At 38.2% G+C, this 18783-nt stretch overlaps 1 protein-coding gene across 2 annotated transcripts in view; it reads right to left on the minus strand.

Annotated features, from left to right (window-relative positions):
• Ctnna2 (catenin alpha 2) overlaps positions 1-18783 on the minus strand; it is a 1158645-nt gene that overhangs the window by 1008634 nt on the left and 131228 nt on the right. For both annotated transcript variants that reach the window (XM_052721879.1, XM_052721880.1), the window contains exon 2: positions 6830-6936. In XM_052721879.1, coding sequence (XP_052577839.1) covers positions 6830-6931 — 102 coding nt within the window. In that variant the 5' untranslated portion in view covers positions 6932-6936. The remainder of the gene's footprint in view (positions 1-6829; positions 6937-18783) is intronic.

Here is an 18783-nt window from a genome sequence, read left to right on the forward strand (position 1 = left end):
ATATATAAAACGTGTATACACATATATACATATGTGCATATACATATAAATATATAAATTGCATACATTCTATATAATACATATATTCTTTTCAAATATCATTCACCTTCAAGTTTGAACATCTTTTGAAGTAATGATACAAGTTAGGGATTAATATTATAGCTAAACCTAGATATGAGACAGAATAGTGGTTATCTTTCTATTTTAAGAAAATTCTAAAAGTTCCTCACATTTTTAATACTAAGTTTGCTGTTTCTCCAAAAACTAATGCATTCTTCATGTATTTTCTCTCAGCAAAGTTCAGCAGCATTGAAATTACCAGTCCCTTAACATCTAGTAATATTCATCTAACATCCATCTGTTCTAATGTCTTTTTGATAGCAGTCGATCTTTAAACAGAATTCCCATGTTTACATGGCTTACCCCAGCATTCCACCTGCTTCTGGATGCCTTTGGGTAACTGTGATATTTCTTAACACACACCCTTCCCTCAGGTGTTCAGGCATCTGCAGTGAGGAGTGACAGGTGATATTCTACTGGCTTTCTGTCATCTCTCTCCTTCCTTACCTTATTTCCTCTTTCTTAATTTTATTCTTAGTTCCTTCCTTTTCATTGTTTGTCCCTTGAGAAAGGAGTTTCTTCACCACATTAAGGAAAAATCAAATTCTGAACTCATCATGGTCATTTTACTGTTGTATTATATTCTTGTGATTCTAGTTTTCACAGTCATTAAATTCTATTTTCTTAGTTTTTTTTAAACATTCTTTTTATTCTAATTCTTTAAAGGGGATACTCAAAGCTTTTTTTAAAAAAAAACTTTTTAAACGTAATGGAGAGCTCTGGAGAGGAGAATCAGCACTGAAGAGTACTTGTTGCTCTTTCAGAGGATCTGAATTCAATTCTCAGCATCCACACTAGGCAGCTCACAACTGCCAGTAACTCCAGCATCAAGTCATCTGATGCCCTCTTCTGGCCTCCACAAGCACTGCACTCACATACCCATACACAGAATTATAACGCACAGATAAAAATATTAATTAACAAAACAAAATAAAATAATAAATGCATTTAATATTAACACACTATAGTAAATATAGCTACTAATAGGTATGTATGACTTGCTAGTAAGGATAAGTCTTTGGCATTAACTTATATATTGTTTGTAATTTTTTAAAAATTATCTAAGAGTCCTTTAATTCAGATGCACACATTGTATACATATTCATGTACATGTACATATGATTTTTCTCATACAGTTACCAAAAAAAGTATTTTTGATTCTTAATAGCACTTACTGTTACAGAATGTTGTCTATTCTAAATCCCTAATCTTTCAATTTATGTAAAGTTCAGGCCTCTTTTTCAATGACAGAAGTTCACAAGGTGAATTCTCTCTTATCTTTAATTTCATGATTTTAAATATGCAAATTTTCTCCAAAAATAATCTTTCCATATCAACATTGTCAGACAAATACATAACCTTCATACATATCTCAATTAATATTAGGCGAAAATTTAATTATTTATCAATAGTAAATTCCAAATGTCATTCTTCTGATAATAATGAATGGACTGACTCTGAACACACTGACTTCTACACAACTTTTGTTGTTGTTTGTTTCACCCATTATCAAAGCTTTCAAGACAGTGTGAGGTGGTACAGCATGTTCCCAGGGCATTCAATTTTGCTACGAACAATATTTTATTCATGAAGTTGTGTGCATGTATTTGATACCATTGGTGCTGTGGTTCAATTTTTTTCTGTGTTCTACATTCTTCTTTAAATGCCAGTTATGGAATTTACACCTAATATTTTATGTCCCTTTTGTCTTTTTAAGTACTCCAAAAACTGCCAGTCCTATCAGCTGGATCACTAAGAGTTCATTCCTGGGCTTGGTGTGCTTCTGTACATGACATCATGTAAAAAAAAAAATTCCAGATTAACAACAACATGAATGAAAGTATTTTTATAACACTAATAGCACTATAGCATGTAAATTAAAGCTTGCAGATATTGGAGGTATTTGATGGATATTATGGTTAGTTGGAGAGCTAAATACTCTGAAGTCAAACAGTGTTAAGTACCAAACATATTGTGATCTTTTCTGAAAAAAAATGTTTTATTCACTTATTTTATTCAACAGAAGAACTTCAAATAGTTGGGTCAAATGATATTAATGACCACCGTTTTAATTGTTACCTTGTGATGGTTTTGAAATAAACTAAGTTCAAGAGCCAAATACAAAGGTGGACATTTTAAAAACTGAAAGTCAACAAAATTGTTATTCTATACAATATCACAAAATTCCATACTTACCCATCATTGCTTTATAACTAGTATGAAAATAAACATGCATGATTTTATTACCATAGGAAAAAGAGAAAACTACATTCATTCACCATTTGGGTAATTTTTAAAGTACTATGTTTTAGTAGTTCATTACATTTAGTACAGAAGGTAAATATTACAGGTATGTATATAACAAAGGGAACATTTAAGAGGATAGGAGAAGGTACCCAGGCTTTATCTGCTTTCATGGAGGAACATGTAAGATTAGTTTGCTATTGTTCCTCAGATATCTCCTAAAGTAGCCCTTCTACACATACATCCTACAAAAGATCGACTTCACTTATTCTAATACCCACAAGCACCCTTTCATAAAACACAATGAAAAGAATAATTTACAATTGAAAAATTAAAATGCAAGCCCAAATTTGTATTTATATTTAAAAGACAAAACGACTCTATCAAGTCATTGTAAAAATGTCTCATTGTTTATTTTGTGCTTATTGTCACCCACTAACAAATATTTCAAGGATAGACTCTCACTCACAGACCAAAACCTGAATAGGGAGGGACTCAGCACACTATAAAAAGAGCTGACAGTAATCATAAACAAATTAAAAATACACATGAAACATTCGACCTATTACACGTAAAAGTAGAGCCATTATAACACCTGAAAATTGTGAATGCATTACTGTAAGTGGGAAAACAGCTATGCAGATGATTAGTGCACCTTGGGGCATGCTCAAAGGCTCAAAATGTTCACCAGAACCCCATAAAATAGATGCAGGACTGAGGATCAGCTGAGGAGATGGGATCCTATGAACTGAGATCAGAGGGAGTTATTTGGAGGGCTAGGCGGCTGGCTCTGGAGATGAAGGGGGAGTGGCAAAGAAAGAATATAGATGAATTCCACAACTAACAAATGTAAGACATGGAGCCTCTGTTATAGAGAATCCTCGGAAAATGCAGCCCTACAAACACCCTGATATAAGGACTCCTCATCTCAGAACTGTTATGTAATATATCTGTAGTCTTTATGCTACAAAGTATAACAGTAGTAAATCATGAAAGCAGCAACCGCAAACAACTGCAAATCCTGTCTTTGGAAAGCGGGACTTTGTTGTAATCTTCAGACTGATTAAAGGAAGACAATGAATGAAAGAAGCACGAGGAACATGCACAATAATAATCAATAATAATAAACAATAATAATAAACCTTCTAGGACCAGTGAGATGGGTCTGCAGGTAAAGATACTTGCCACCGAGCCTGATGACCTGAATTATATCTTCAGGTCTCAGAAGGTAGAAGGAGTGGACTAACTTTCAAAAGTTACCCTCTGACCTCCACACACCCACATACCGAGAATGAATGTAATATTTTAATTATTGACTTCCTTGCTTGACAGTTTTAAGGTTGTTTTGTTTGGTCTGTTTGAATTTTAAGTATGTCTCCTAATCCCCCTGCTGGTGATAGCTCAGAAAACCAGGAACATGGTGGAGACAAAATTTACAATCTTGGAGACTGACTCAAATTATCATAATATGATAGTCGATGAATACATTAGCAGAGGCTCAGAAAAAAAAAAAAGAAACATTGGAAAGAAGAGGAAAAGAAAAGTTTGTTGGACAGTAACAGAAACTTCAGCTGAATTGTTCCCTCAGTTATGTGGAAACTAGAACAGTGATGAGCATAGATATTTACCTGAAGATATTTCTAAGCAAAGCCATGAAGAGGTGGCTTCATTTCTCCTAGCTATTTGTTTAAAAAAAAACATGTCAAAGGAAAGAGGTAAACAGAAGGAAGAATTATTAAGGTTAAACAAAAGAAATGGAAATTGATACTTTGGAAAATTCTCAGCCTTCAAAGATTACAAAACATGTCCAAATTAAAATAATTGCTTTCAGGATGTACAATCATTGCTTGCTTCTTTAAAATACTGGTCACCCTAAAAGGTCACTCTAAGAGGGGAGATCTCACAGCCTGAACAAATCAGGTGATACCCACCCAGCCCCCAGCCCATGGCTGGCAGCTAGATTAAGAGACTGTTTTGTTTCGTTTCAGCTCCAAATTTATGGTTCTAACTGATACCTGAATCCTCCATGATCTTTGCCACAAAGGTTATCCTTTGTTGAAAGATTTCATAAACTGAAGGTGCCCTCGTTCTTTTTATGGTAATCCCGTCTTTCTGAGGCTCTCACTTTAAACTAATGTTCTAGTCTTCCTTTTTTTTTATTCTTTTGTTTTGTTTTGTCTTGAGACAAGGTCTCATTATATACCCTGGGTGACCTGGAACTCACTATGCACATCAGTCCTGCCTCTGTCTTCTGAGTTCATGAATTAAAAGATATGAGCCACCATATCTGACTTCTTACTGAAGGTCCTCTTGAGGTTTTAATGGTAAGCCTCCCTTCCACTTTAAGGCCCTGTTAAGAGGCTTTTAATGCATTATTGTTTCTTTCTAACACTTTCTCAAGTCAAGACTCAAACAGAGATACAAGGGCCTTTCTCCTAATAAGCCTCATTCCTTAAGGGTTACTATGTTTCAACTCCATTATCAAACCATAAAGCTCTTCATTTAATAAGAGAGGCACTCTATTGTATGACCTTATAGTCCTTTGCTAGTCCCTTATATGAATGTACACTTTAGAGTATTCAGTCAGTAAAGAGTGCTGTTGAGAGCCTAGTCCTGTGACATAGGGTTCCCTTGGCCATTGTAACAGAGGCAATGCCTGTACATTGGGATATTGAAGAAACACTTTCTAGAGGAGATTCTTCACCAGAATGAATCATCACAGGTACAAATGAGAAACTAAGAGGTTCTTGAAATGGTTAAAACTTTGGACTTAAATGGCAGACTTCAATGGGATTACTGCACCCCCTCAAATTCGACCTGTAGAAACTATGGTCACATGTGCACAACAATGATATCATCAGTGTTCCATGAAAAATAAATAATTCAGGGGGCAGAGTCTCAAGCCCCAGAGGGTTGCTCAAAGGACTTGGAATTTAGTAACATTTGCCCAGAGGAAGCTCTACCCTTGAGGCTAGCAAAGTTTATTCTTATACTTCCTCACTTCTGGAACTGGAATATCTGTAACTAAGATTGTCTGTCTCTCCTACCAATTCATTTCAGAAGACTATGGCTTGCTCACTGGTGTAGAACAACTTTGCTTGACTTATCCCTAAAGGGCTTACAAGAAATTGGAGATTTTAAAGGCAATGAATTAAGTGAGATTTTGAAATGCAATTGAAGCTATAATGGTTGAGACTTTCAGTAACTTGGAGACTTAATGAAAATATTTCACACATGGGGAGGATACCCCAAGTCATTGTGAATGATACACCCCAGTCCTCTTAAAACAGCTACCGTCTGCCGGGCGGTGGTGGCGCACGCCTTTAATCCCAGCACTCGGGAGGCAGAGCCAGGCGGATCTCTGTGAGTTCGAAGTCAGCCTGGGCTATCAAGTGAGTCCCAGGAAAGGCGCAAAGCTATACAGAGAAACCCTGTCTCGAAAAACCAAAAAAAAAAAAAAAAAACAAAAAACAAAAAACAAAAAAAAAACAGCTACCTTCTATTCACAGAAACTCTAAGTATAATACATTAAATAGCAAAAGCACTTTAAAATTCAATTAGGTTAAGAATAGGCAGATGTAGAGCATTTTCTGGTGTATTTGAGGAGGCTCAACATAAGAGTCCTAAGAGGTTTGATCTCAGAGAGTGTACATGAATAAAGCAGAGACCAGGAAAAGAAATGCACACATTCTACAATGTTAATCTCAAATACACTGGAAGAGGCCACAGAAGGCAAGAGGATTCTAGAAGCTTGAAAAAGCAAGAACATGACTTTCTGCTCAAGTATCCAATGAGAATGCTCCACTGCCAGTGCCTTGACATTAAAATTTCTGACCTCTAAAACCATCAAACAATAAATCTATGTTGCTTGAAGCCATTAACTTGATGGTAATTTGTTAAAGCATCCAGCACAAACCAATAAAAATAGCCTCAAGATTCATGTGGCATAATGAATCTCTACAAATGCCTCATAAAAAGTTCACATTTTCATATTGCAGGAACTTAAGGTTTTAGATCAGAAAGGACGTGATTCATGAGACACTACGCATTAATTCTCAACACTTAAAATCCTGATGACGTTCTGTGCTCTTGACAATCACGTCGTGGAAATGTATCAACCCCAAAATGGAGCAATCTCCCATTCTAACAGGACGAAGTTTGCTTCTGAAAGTGAATGAGGAACGGCTCATTTAGACAATTAATCCAGTGCTGCAAATGAGGGTTCCCTTCACCAAAGCCCCTCTCTTTAATTATCTCAACAATTTTATTTTCTAAAAACATCATATGAATAGTTGTCAAAAGCTACTTTAAATTATATAAGACAATGAGACAGTTCACAGCTGGAAAAATAATACATACTTAGTAATCAGCATGATGGCATGATATATCCTCTGTAAAGGCTTCTACAGTCCTCATAGTATCATGGAATTGACCCTAGAAACATATATGGTACCAAGCCCCTTACCTGTGTAACGAGAGGCTCCAACAGCCTTTCCACCGTGAGTGTCCGGATTTCCAAACTCTTGGGATCCCATTTTAAAATGATAGGTGAAGTTGCTGAAGTCATGCTCCCTGCAGAAACATATGACATCCATTAGAAAGAATGTTCAAGGACATATGCTTTGGTGTTCAAAAGGAGTATATCACCCAAACCTAGAAGATATTTGAAGATTGTTTTAGGTCCAACTCTGAAAAATTAAGGACGGGAAAACCAAAGCCAGTACAGTGTGTTGTGAAATTCTTGGATCTGAAATATTTTAGAAGGTTCCTTAGCATTCCAGTATACATCAGGACGTTACAGATGGGACCTTTGGGGAATGTAATGTTAGAATTCGAACCCGAATTCAGCTCTGACCACAATACCTGCAGCAGACCTTCATTCACAAATACTGCCAGGTAGCCTACTTGGGCCATATCTATGAGTCTCTAGCTAAAAAGCTTCCAGGGACTGGATATCTTATCTGCTGTTCCAGTTCACTTTCTATTGCTATTACTAAACACTGTGACCAAAGATAACTTGAAAAAAAAAAAAAGCATTTACTTCATCTCACATGTTATAGTCTGTCATCAAAAGAAGTCAAGACAGGGTGCAAGGTGGGACCTTGAAAGAGAAACCCCAGAGGAATATTGTTTACTGGCTTGCTCTTGGTTCGTTTTTCACTAGCTTTCTTATATAGCTCAGGATCATCCCCGGGGACAGCAACACCAAGAGTGGGATAGACTATGTCACATCAACTAAACATCAAGAAAATGCCCCAGAGACATGACCAGGGGTCTATCTGATAGGGACAAGTTTACAATTAAGATTTCCTCCTCCCAGGCTTATCATGGTGACAAACAAGATTAACTACCACAGCAAGGGATGTGAGAGGCCATCAAAGGGAATGATGGTAGTCAAACATCCTACTTTTTCACCCTTTCCCTCCTTGCTGCTTGGAAATCAAAGAGCCTGGCTTCAGTCTCTTGTTATGAAGCCATCTCTGTTCTTAGCTACAAGTAAAGGTCTATGCTTCTGCCTCATGGGATATGATTCCCTTCTTCCTAGCCTCTACCATTCTGTCTGTCTCTGGTGCCGGGCCTTCAACTCTCTTTAGAGGCCCTGCCATGTTAGTGTCTGTGTCTGTCTGTCTATGATATGAATAACTCTTCTAATAAACTCTTTATCCACAACATTGTGTCTCAGTGTCCCTCTTGAACCCACATCCAAGAAATTTTGAGACCCTGATACCACAGAAACATTCCATTTATTTAGTGTTTAGTATGTTCTCATCTGCTATCTGCAGATAAAGGCCTGGATCTTGACCTCATGCAACTTCTGTTTTAAAGCTAAAGATAGCCAAGTCAGAGAATTATGGGTTGGTGTGACAAACATAAGGAGTACAAACAGAACTGGGAGAATCAAGAAAGTGACATTATAGCCAGAGTGGAGAGACATACAAAGAAAAACTGTGAATAAAGTATATTTGTTGTGATCACCAGATGCATGACTCCAAGGCATTACAACAAGTCACTTGGCTGTTATCTTCTTAATTGAAACCTTAGGCTATCATACACTTTGGGGCAATAATTTCCATCACTTAAATAGGACAGGCATCTTATAAATGCAGTAAATTTTCATGGCTGAAAATTAGCAGCTATCTCTGGAATCACGGTAATCATCATGGTTATATATTTACCCCACATAACGAGTGTCTGACAAGTCTATTCATCTCTAAGTCAACCTACTCTCACTTAAGAACAACAGAGTCAGAGGTAGCCTCCTCTCCAGTCTCCAATAGGTGACCACAAAATATGATTCTGGCCTCAAAAATTGAATTATATATTCCATCTAGGGTGTGTTTCTCATCAAGAAATTGCTGAATATATTCTGACATATAAACACCAGACAGGCAACCTTAGATTGTAGAAACTGAATCTGAATTATTTGCCTGAATACCACCATAAATCAAACTGTTCATGGCTGCTTTCTTCTTTTGAATCAACATCACAACTCAATTCCATCCTCATAAATCAATACAGATGATTATTTCTACTCAAATTAACAATGCAAAGAAGGTCTCCCACAATAGGCACCATGATAAAGTACTTCTTCACCAGCTTTCCTTCCTACATCCTACAGCTAGCTAATTGTTCGCCAAAAAGACCCAACCAATTTGCTTGAGAAAAATAAGAAAAGGCAAAGGCAGTGAGCTGGTATTTTATCTCTCTCCAAATGCCATGTTCTAAATAAACTGAGCACAGGGATCCAAGTACACAGATTTAGAACTGGGTTGCTTTACAACAATAATAGCTGGCACTCCCATGCTGCTGGTGCCCAGAAACATGCAGACACTTTACAATTTCCCCATTCACACTAGCAACTGCCACAGGCAGTGCTGACAAGCAGGGAATTCTGCAGCTGGGCATGGGACTTCTGTTGGAGCGTGGTAAGGATGCCAGAAGCTTCCTGCATATGTTTTGATACCTTTCTGTTGCACTGATATTGTTAACAAACTTGGTGTCATAGCCTGTGCCACAAGAAGCCAAGTTCAGCCATCTGTCCTCAAGAAGCCAATCAAACACCCAAGCTAACAGCATAAAGCAGCACTGGGGTGGGGGGTTGGGGGAGAGAGACTTGATCAGGGAAGCCATGTTAGAAAGAGGGACAAAGAGATCCAGTGATCCTCTTAAGCCCATCTTAGGATTCTAGGGATTCTGAAGTGAGGCTAAAGTGTTAAGGAGAGAGCCATGGATATCCACATCTAAGCAGTCCAGGTGAAGGAGTGGCCACCTTTGTCCATCATTGCCTGAACTTCAGTTTTATTCTGTAAGGCAGCCGGACAATTTGTTAGAACTGTGGGAAAACTGTTTCCAGGACTCTGACTAGTGACTTTCCTTCTCCCATTATGAAATTCCTGGGGAAATTCCCATGTCTTTGGGGTTCATTATCTCCATAGTCTGATTGTCAGATTTAGAGACACAAGAGTCTCCTTAAAATATCATAAGTGATTTTTAATTCAGCAGTTAGCACCAAGTCCAATACCTGGAGAACTAGCCTGAAAACTGCTTTTCAAATTCTGACAGGACACTTAACGGCTAAGTCTTGTGAGAAAGCCAGATGAGTAGTGTTGAAGTCACTTTTATATGGTGCTGAAGTAACCATGAAAGACTAAGGAGAGAGGCTGGGGTAAGTGTTCAGCCAGTAAAATGTTAACCACCAGGACTTAAGTTTGATACCCAGCAGCCATCTAAAAAGTCAGGCATAATGACTTGAGTTTGTTATCTCAGAGCTGGTGGAGTGGAAGTAGGTAGATCCTAGGGAATTGCTGGTCAGACAACCTAGCTCCATTGACCAGCTCTAGGTAAAAGTAAGAGACCCTGCCTCAAAAAATAAACAAGGTGTGTGGTGAGGTGGAGAAATGCTCAGATATTGAGTGTTTACTCCTCTTGCAGAGGACTGGAATTCATTTCCCAGAATCTACATCAGGCATTTTACAACAGCCTATAACTCCTGTTCTAGGGAATCTGAGGCCCTCTAGCATTTTTGAGCCCTTGCACATGCATAGTACATATAAACTAATGCACCTGCACACACATTCGCATAAAAATAACATAAAACTTTTACAAAATAAACAGGATGTGCAGCACCTGAGATAAATGTTAGAAAAGCTGTTCCCTAGCCTCCACATGCATGTGTACAAACACATGAGCACGTGTCTTCACCCTCACCTATACACCCCCTGACCCACACAAACTAGATAGAGGATTTCCTTTGCAAGATGGGCATGCTAGTTATATAAGTTGGCAGATGAAGGAAGACACACAGAGTCCTTTAGGAGTGTTCCAGTATAGAACTTTATAAAGTAACACACAGAAAACAACATTGGGGTGAGAACCAAAAATGCTGGCACAGTCACCTCAGAGCCACTGTTGTGGCTTCAAATAAAAAAAGATAAATGCTCCTGAGCAGAACTCTAAGCTTTCTATGAGCCCAGGAGCAGAGTTAGTCACAGCCCAGTCCTGAAGGTCACAGGACTAACATAAAAGAAGAGTTGCTTGTCAAATCACTCAATGTATTCTTTTAGGGATAAACCTCAATCATTTCTCAGCCACGCAGGTCATATTCAGTCACACACACACACCAAAAAAAAAGTTTACATGTTATGAATTCATTAAAAAGGAACTGCAATGATGCTTTTCTTAAGCATGCTGTTATTACTGGACAGGTTAGAGTTGAAGCCTGTCCTTGGCTGTCCTATCAAGCTGGGAGCAACCACCTGTCCTCAAAAGGCAAATTAAACACAAGCATTATAGAGAACACATAAAAGGGAAACATACTCAATGTGATGAAACCAGGGTAAGGTCGTGGAGAACAAAGTGGCCACTACCTCAGGTTCACCTGTGGTCTGCTATCATGAGAGTTAGGTTCCAAAAAGAGGACAAGAAGTTTGCACCCCTAAATAGTTACGGCCAAAATGTGGTTCTGCCCCATCAGCATTGTCTGGACTCCAATCTCGCCTGCAAGCTCTTTTGACAACTGTGTGAAATCTCTTGTAAAAGGCAAGCTCCAGCTCTGGCTGGTACCAGGCTTCAGGTTATTGCTTCTCCCAACAGGAGAGTCCTGGAGAAATTCCATTTCCATGGGGCACACTATCTCTTCGTCTGGTAGTCAAAGGGACAGGCAAGAGTGTCTCTGCAGAATATCTTCAGCACTGCCAAGATGCTTGCACTGTTTGCTACAAAAAAATCAAAAAGGAGGAACCCCACCTGTACATCACAATCTTCCCACCACTTGCCCTATGACCACATTTGGAAGTAGAGGTAGAGCTGTGCTGTGGGATGTCTTTTTCTATGCTACGAATATGTTTTATTACCCTTGGTTAATAATAATATAAAGAAAGCTTCTTTGGCCTATAAGAAGGCAGATAATAGCCAGGCGGGAAATCCAAGAAGAGGTACAGGGAGAAGAGGGCAGAGTCAGAGAGATGCCAACAAGCCTCCCAATAAGCAAGTTGTGAAAGTACTGGTAAGCCATCGGCCATGTGGAGATAAATAGATTAATAGAAATGGGTTAATTTAAGATGTAATAACTAACTAGTAATAAGCCTGAGCCATAGGTTAGACAGTTTATAATTAATATTAAGTCTCTGAGTGATTATTTTAAAAGCAGCTACAGGACTGTGAAGCCAGGATGGGACAGAGAAAAATATCCAGCTACAGAACTGGGTCCAGAATGTTACTATTTGAGATTCCATTGGGCTAGCTCTTAAGAGAACCTAGCAGAGCCAACCACTGAGCCTCTGATAAAGGTAAGAATTTTCTTCATCTTTAATGCTGCTGTAACCCTGGCAATATGCAATTTCTACAATAAACATATCTGCCTTGCTATTCTGAGTACCATTGCTTTATACAATATCTACTGTCCTTGTATTGAAACACTTGAAGAGAGAATGTATGGCCAGTTGAAATGCCACGAAACCATTAAAAAATTATAGTTTGGTGATCATGCCCATAGTCTTCTAGGTTCACCAATTGATCTCTGCCCCTAGAGTTCTAATGGGCACAGAGAAAGACAAAGAAGAGAAGAATTAAGCAAACACACCCACCCTTGTGACATTGTATTATCTATAAAGTACTCATTGTAGAAATGCATAATGAAGTAATCAAAGTTGACATAAAAAATCATGTTTCCATAAGTTAGTAAGTTTATGACTTAGTGTTGAACATCTTTATCCAGGACAAATGGGATCTGGAGGCCATGGTTGGGCATGTCTGTAAAAAATTAGTATAGTTAGTACATGGGAATTGACACATTCAATATGGCTGACTCCTGCTGAGGACATCATCCTACTGGGACATTCAATATTTGTAATGTATCTGTCCTGGTTTTGTTTTTCTGCTGCAGTAAAAAACATCTGACAAAAAGCATTTGGTGAAGAAGATATTTTATGTGAGCTTACAGGTTATAGTCCATCATCAAAGGCTGCCAAGTCAGGAACTCAAGCCAAAAGCCTGGAGGAGAAACCACAGAGGAAGGCTGCTTACTGGCTGACATCCAGGCTCAAAGTCAGCTGCACTTCTTATATAAGCCTGGTCTACTCCTCTATGAGTAAAAATACCTAAAATGAGTGGAGCCCTCCTATATCAATTGGAAACCAAGAAAATGCCCCATAGACACAGCAACAGTCCAGACTGATGGTGGAAATTCTTCAGGTGAGATTCCTTCTCCCGGTGCATCATTTTGACAGCCATGTTTGGTCATCTGATAGGGAATCACAAAATTCAGTGTCTTTTAATGTAGACTGGATGTTGGGGTTTTGTTTTTTAACTGTTATTTTATTTATTATTATTGCTCTGTGTGGGATTTCAGGCACATGCCTGCCACACTGCCTGTGTGGATGTCAGAAAACAATTCTCAAAAGTTGGTTCTTCTCCCACCCCAGGTTCTGAGTGTGGAACTCACATTGTCAGCACTTCATAGTCAACTGTCTACAGTGGTTTCCTAGCTGGAAATCCCCCACTGTACTGCTTCATTCAGCCATGACAGTCAAGAAAGAAGGACCAGGGAAGTTGTGCCTCCAGCCAGGCTGCGATGCTTAGTTACAACAAGCCTGAACAGGCAACCTCAGAAAAATCATTGTGGTGAGATAGACCATACTTATTTTTATACATCACAAATCAGCAAAACTTTGTCATGGGTTGTTATCCAGCAGCTTGCTAACATAATGATGTCCACAGAATTTTTAAATTAATGCCTGACAATGATTCACCTTGGGAATAATGTCCAATCATTTGTATTTCCTTAGCCCCAGATTCCTCAAGTAAAAATCACACACAATCACATGTATTTCATAAAATCTCTACTAAATAACTTAAGGGATAGGATGCATACCAATATTTCTGGAAACATTAGTTATTTTTATTAATAGTAATTATTTTCCCAAAATATTATGTATTTTCATCACCAAAGGAATAGAAATATATATATATATATTCAAAACAGACTCATCTAGCAAGACCAGATCTCACAGTGTGGGGGATAGAGGCCCAGCACCATATGCCTGTGAACAATATGCTCAATATATATGTTTGCTTAAGCATTTCTGTAGGTAAAACAATAGCATACACAATGAACATAAAGCTATGAAATGTTTAAAAAGTGAATATCAAGATGACAAGGCTACCTTCCTTTCTATATTAGAATGATAGAAGCCCAAGAGAAAGCAATTCATTTATTATCTGAGATGATTTTCTTCTTAACAAGTATCAAATTGTATATCCATAAATGGTGACCACATAGCCCATCTGGTAATCTTCTTGATAAATGTGGAATATCTATAGTGGTAAGGAAGAGGCTTTCATCAGCAGTTCTTTGTCATTCACAATAGAAAAGTAAAGCTTAAGAATAATTCAAAGGCAGAAGGAGAAGAGATTCCTGTCAGCAGCGAGGGTCAAATGCCTTGTTTCCACGTTGGCAGTGAGGGCCATGTGCCTTGTTTCCATGTATGGAGTCCTAACCAGAAAAATCCATCTTGAAGTCAACTTCTCCAGGGTCTGCTTTCAAGTGTCCAATAGGTTAATGATATGCATCATTCCTTGTAAGTATCCACTTTACAAATCTTCCTGGAAATTGCCCTTGAACACCTGCCTCCCTCCCTTTCTTCATTCTACTGTTCTCTTAATCATCTCACTGCTTTCTAATCATCTAAGTGCCTGCCCCAACCTGCTTTCCATTATGTGCCTCTGGCTTCAGACTCAGATCATCAAGTCTTTCTGATCACAAATGCCAATAGTGAATTCCACAAAACTGTTTATAGGACAGGCTAGCATCTGCTGATGTGTAAATTCAAATGAAAATAAAGACAGATTATATCTATTATTATCCTTATTAGATAGATGTGACCATAACTACCTCCATAAATATTTGGAAGAGTGAGTTTATTAATTTAAGCTTCTGGCTGTTGTCTAGTAAACAAGGATAGTAACATTTTGCTGCAAATAGATTTGTTTTGAAAAATCAATTGAATCATTGTAGGCACAAAATGATGTATTTTCTTCTTTGCAGTACTTATAGGAATTTCACCTTAGTCATCAAGATATGTATTGGGATATGAGTGAAACTGGAAATTTTGCAAGACAAGAGCCTGAAAACTCAGACTTTAACGAAACATGGAAAAATATGCAAGACAACACCTCTCAAAGTTTTCAGCATTCCCCAAGAGCTGGAGAATGTATCATATAGGGTAATGTAGAGAATATTAACATATAGGTTAACATAGATAATGCAGTATACAGGTTAATGTAGTGAATAAAACATATAGTTTAATGAGATGTTGGTGTTACTACCACACATTGTGAAAGGGGAAATTGAGTCACAACACAGTTAAAGAAGTATCTCATGGCCATAAAATTTCAACCTTAAGTGTCTTGATTTTACGGTTTATGTCCCTGAGCCTGGTATGTGGCCCTAGAGAAGAATCCAGAGCTGCTGACTTCCACTCTACCCGGTGCTATTTGAAAGATTTGGGGGTCCATTCATCGTTGCCAGATAATACTGGAGAAACAGGTTCTTAGTCTCATCAATAAAAGAATGTAAGAAACAAACTCGAGAGAAGCATGAGGACAAATTTATTAGAGTTAAAAACAAACCAAAAAAACAATAAACAATAAACAAAACCAGCAGACAAGCTGTAACTCTTGTCAGCTGTCTGGAGAAGAAAAATGGAGAAGAGAAGAAGAAAGGGAAAACAAAGAAACAAAAAACTAGCAGCTTCTGAGGTAAGCCAGTGTGGGAGGGTAGCTATATGGTGGACAAGAAGGGACACTTCTTCGGGGAGGGCAGCTCTAGAGAAACACTGAAAAACCCAAACTACTGGAGACACAGCATGCTTCGGCTCTGGCTAGTATCCAAAAGGAAAAGAAGAGTAGGAAAAGGAAAAGCTACTCCTTCCTAAGTCAGGGCTCACAAAAGCAAGGAGACTCAGCTAGGTATCATAGTATCTATGAAACTATGTGGATGCATGGGTGGGGGTTCTAGGGAGGAAGATTACATTGTTTCGTTAAAGGACTAATTATTATTCCTATCTCTTTTACAATTTATTTTTATGTGCATGGGTGTTTTGCGTGCATGTATGTCAGTCTACCACATGCCTGCTTTTAGCTCACTGAGGCCAGAATAAGGAATAGGACTCCCTGGAAGGGAAGTTACAGGTGGGATGAACCATCATGTGGGTGCTGAGAATCAAACCTGGGTCCTCTGGAAGAGCAGCCAATGCTCTTCACCACTGATCCATCTCTCCAACTTTCCTCCCTTGTCTTTAGCATAGCTTACCACAGCTGCCTTCCTGACAGTGGTCCCTTAGACAGGTGACTGAACTGCTCATTTGGATTAACTCTTCAAGAGGAAGACAGTGGCTTGTCTGTACCTCTTGCTAGATTCCACATTCCTATAACATTCTCCACTCTGAAGAAGTAACGCTCACATAGTTTAGGAGATGGTTGAAGTTGGGGCATAGATATAGTCCATTTTTAAAAGAAAATCTAAGAGACCTACATTCTAAAGCTGTTCACTAGAAGGGGTTAATGTCTGGACTGGAATTTTACTTCCTAGCATCAAGCATAGCCTCCAGACAGGGTGTTCACTTAGGAGGTAAGAAAACAGAGCTCCCTTCTAGCATTGCTGGTAAGAGAACTGGGAGCATTTTGAAACTGCTGCTTTGGGGATTTCTGCCCCGAGCTGCCCATCTAGTCTGTCTTCTGTTCTCAACAATGGCTTGATATCTTGTGAGATCGGAGACTGTGAAGTTCCTAAGAAGAGATTCCAGTGAAATGCATCTGAGCCTTTGACTTCAGTCAATAAGAGACAATAAATGTAGGTTTCTACATGCTTTTTTCCTTAAAACTCCCCTGGGGGAACATTCATACACAGATTGTTAGGACTCTTGAGAGAGTGTTTCTGATTCACTAAAGTTAGTTGGGTTTGAGCACTTGTGTCAAGATTCCAGACCCAGGTTCCACACCTGGCTAGAAACCATTATGAGTTATTAAGATAATATCATATCATCACCAGATGCCTTTGATATAACACCTTCCCTTATGTAGGGACTCTAAAAAGGGGTTTTCTAATTATATTATTCAGAATATTATAATAGTTCTAATTTGATAATAAAGGAAATAATTTTTCATACTAAAGTATCTTTTTCAAAAGGTTTTTGCTATAGGCGAGACTAAGGTGGTAAAATGTACGCTGACCCTCAGCAGACACCTGAATTATAGTGACAGCGTATTTGAATAGAAGCCAGAGAGGAAGGATGCCTGGCATTCTCCCTGGTGGTGCTCTGAGCTGGAGATGGTCAGATTCAGCATAGCATAGGGATGTCCCGCTTACTTTCCCCTGCAACCTCTGCTCATTTTAAACACACGTCCTCTTACTTTGACAATAAAGTGCCCTTTGCATAAAAACAATCACAGTCCTCTACATAATAACCATTCAGAGCTCTGGATCAGTGAACTGAAGGGTGACCTGAGTAGCAAGTGGTTGCTGCAATTATAGGATCTGTCACCATGCCCATTCAAAATTGAAATAATGTACAATTTCAAAGTATTCTTTGCTTTGCTGTGGGGGAAAGGAGGCAGGTAATCTGCTACTGTTAAAGTGAGGTGTAACACTTCCCCCTGCCCAGATAGCTAGGTGTCTGCAGGTCCTCTGTTAATGGCAAAGCCATAACTCTTAACAAAATGCTAAAAGAATTCTACAAAGCAAAAATAACATTCTGTGTAATAGCATTTCATGTCAAAGCTTAAATCCTGCTAAGCAATGCCTTAATTACATGAAAAATGAGGTAAAAGGAATAGAATTATTGCATCTTCATTGGTGCCTCCTTTTTCTGCTCTTGAAGTAAAACGTCACTGTGAGAAAATAGGAGAAGAAAGCTACACACTCTCAAGCCTTTAGTTGACAAGGTAAGACTAATAGTTTATAATCTAGAGTTTCATGATTCATTGAAATACTTATGTGCTTACCTTGCTTAGGTGCCTTTCTAATGGGATGTTAGACTTAGAATTGTGTACTCACAAATTCTGAAGTGATTTCTCAACTTAATAAAACTTTACTACTCCTGAGTATCCTAATAGAAAGACAGTAATCTGAAATTGAAAATGAATTCTACTATCAGCCTAGTACATTTCCTGTCTTCTCATTGCATCGGAAATCTTATTTGTATTAATATTGGAAGCACAAACAAAATATTTTCCTGTAGTATGGCTTTCTTTCCATTTGTCTAGGAATGCATATGAAATTCAAATAGTAGCATCTACTTCTATATGATGTGTTAAGTGTCCAACACCACACGTACAACAGAGATTCTTAAACCAAACCACTTTGGTTAATATGGGCCTTATCATGCAATTCAGATCATACAACCAAATTTCCTATTACAAAACCAAAGTGAGAGCTATTAGTATTCTAGATAACATATTTTGTGGAATTATATTTAAGGTCCAATAATAGCTTCAAATAAATTAATCAGAGCCTAACTTCTTTAGGAATTAACCTATTCACCATCCCTCTAACCTTCCATAAATTAGAATTCCATGTGCAACAATTATATACTCTAATCTCCCACATTCATTTCAATGTAATCAATTCCATATAATCACAGCATTCATATTTCAGAATACAGCAGAAAACCTGCCAAGCGTCCCCTGTTATCTTTGGTTTCACTATATAATTCACACAGACTAATTGCCAGAAACGTTCCTTTAGAGAGAACTTAAAAGATTGCTTAATTCTCTTCTCCAACAAGGACTCTTTATAACTATGTCAACACTCCACCTTCTGACATGGAACGACTGGGTCATACTACTTTTACACAGTCGTTGGTTCCAATTTGGATATGACAACATGATAACACATGGTTTCTGACTCTTCCCAATATTCCC

The sequence above is a fragment of the Peromyscus californicus genome, unplaced genomic scaffold (genome assembly GCF_007827085.1).
Source record: "Peromyscus californicus insignis strain IS unplaced genomic scaffold, ASM782708v3 Scaffold_6__1_contigs__length_162567912, whole genome shotgun sequence".
Classification (NCBI taxonomy): domain Eukaryota; kingdom Metazoa; phylum Chordata; class Mammalia; order Rodentia; family Cricetidae; genus Peromyscus; species Peromyscus californicus.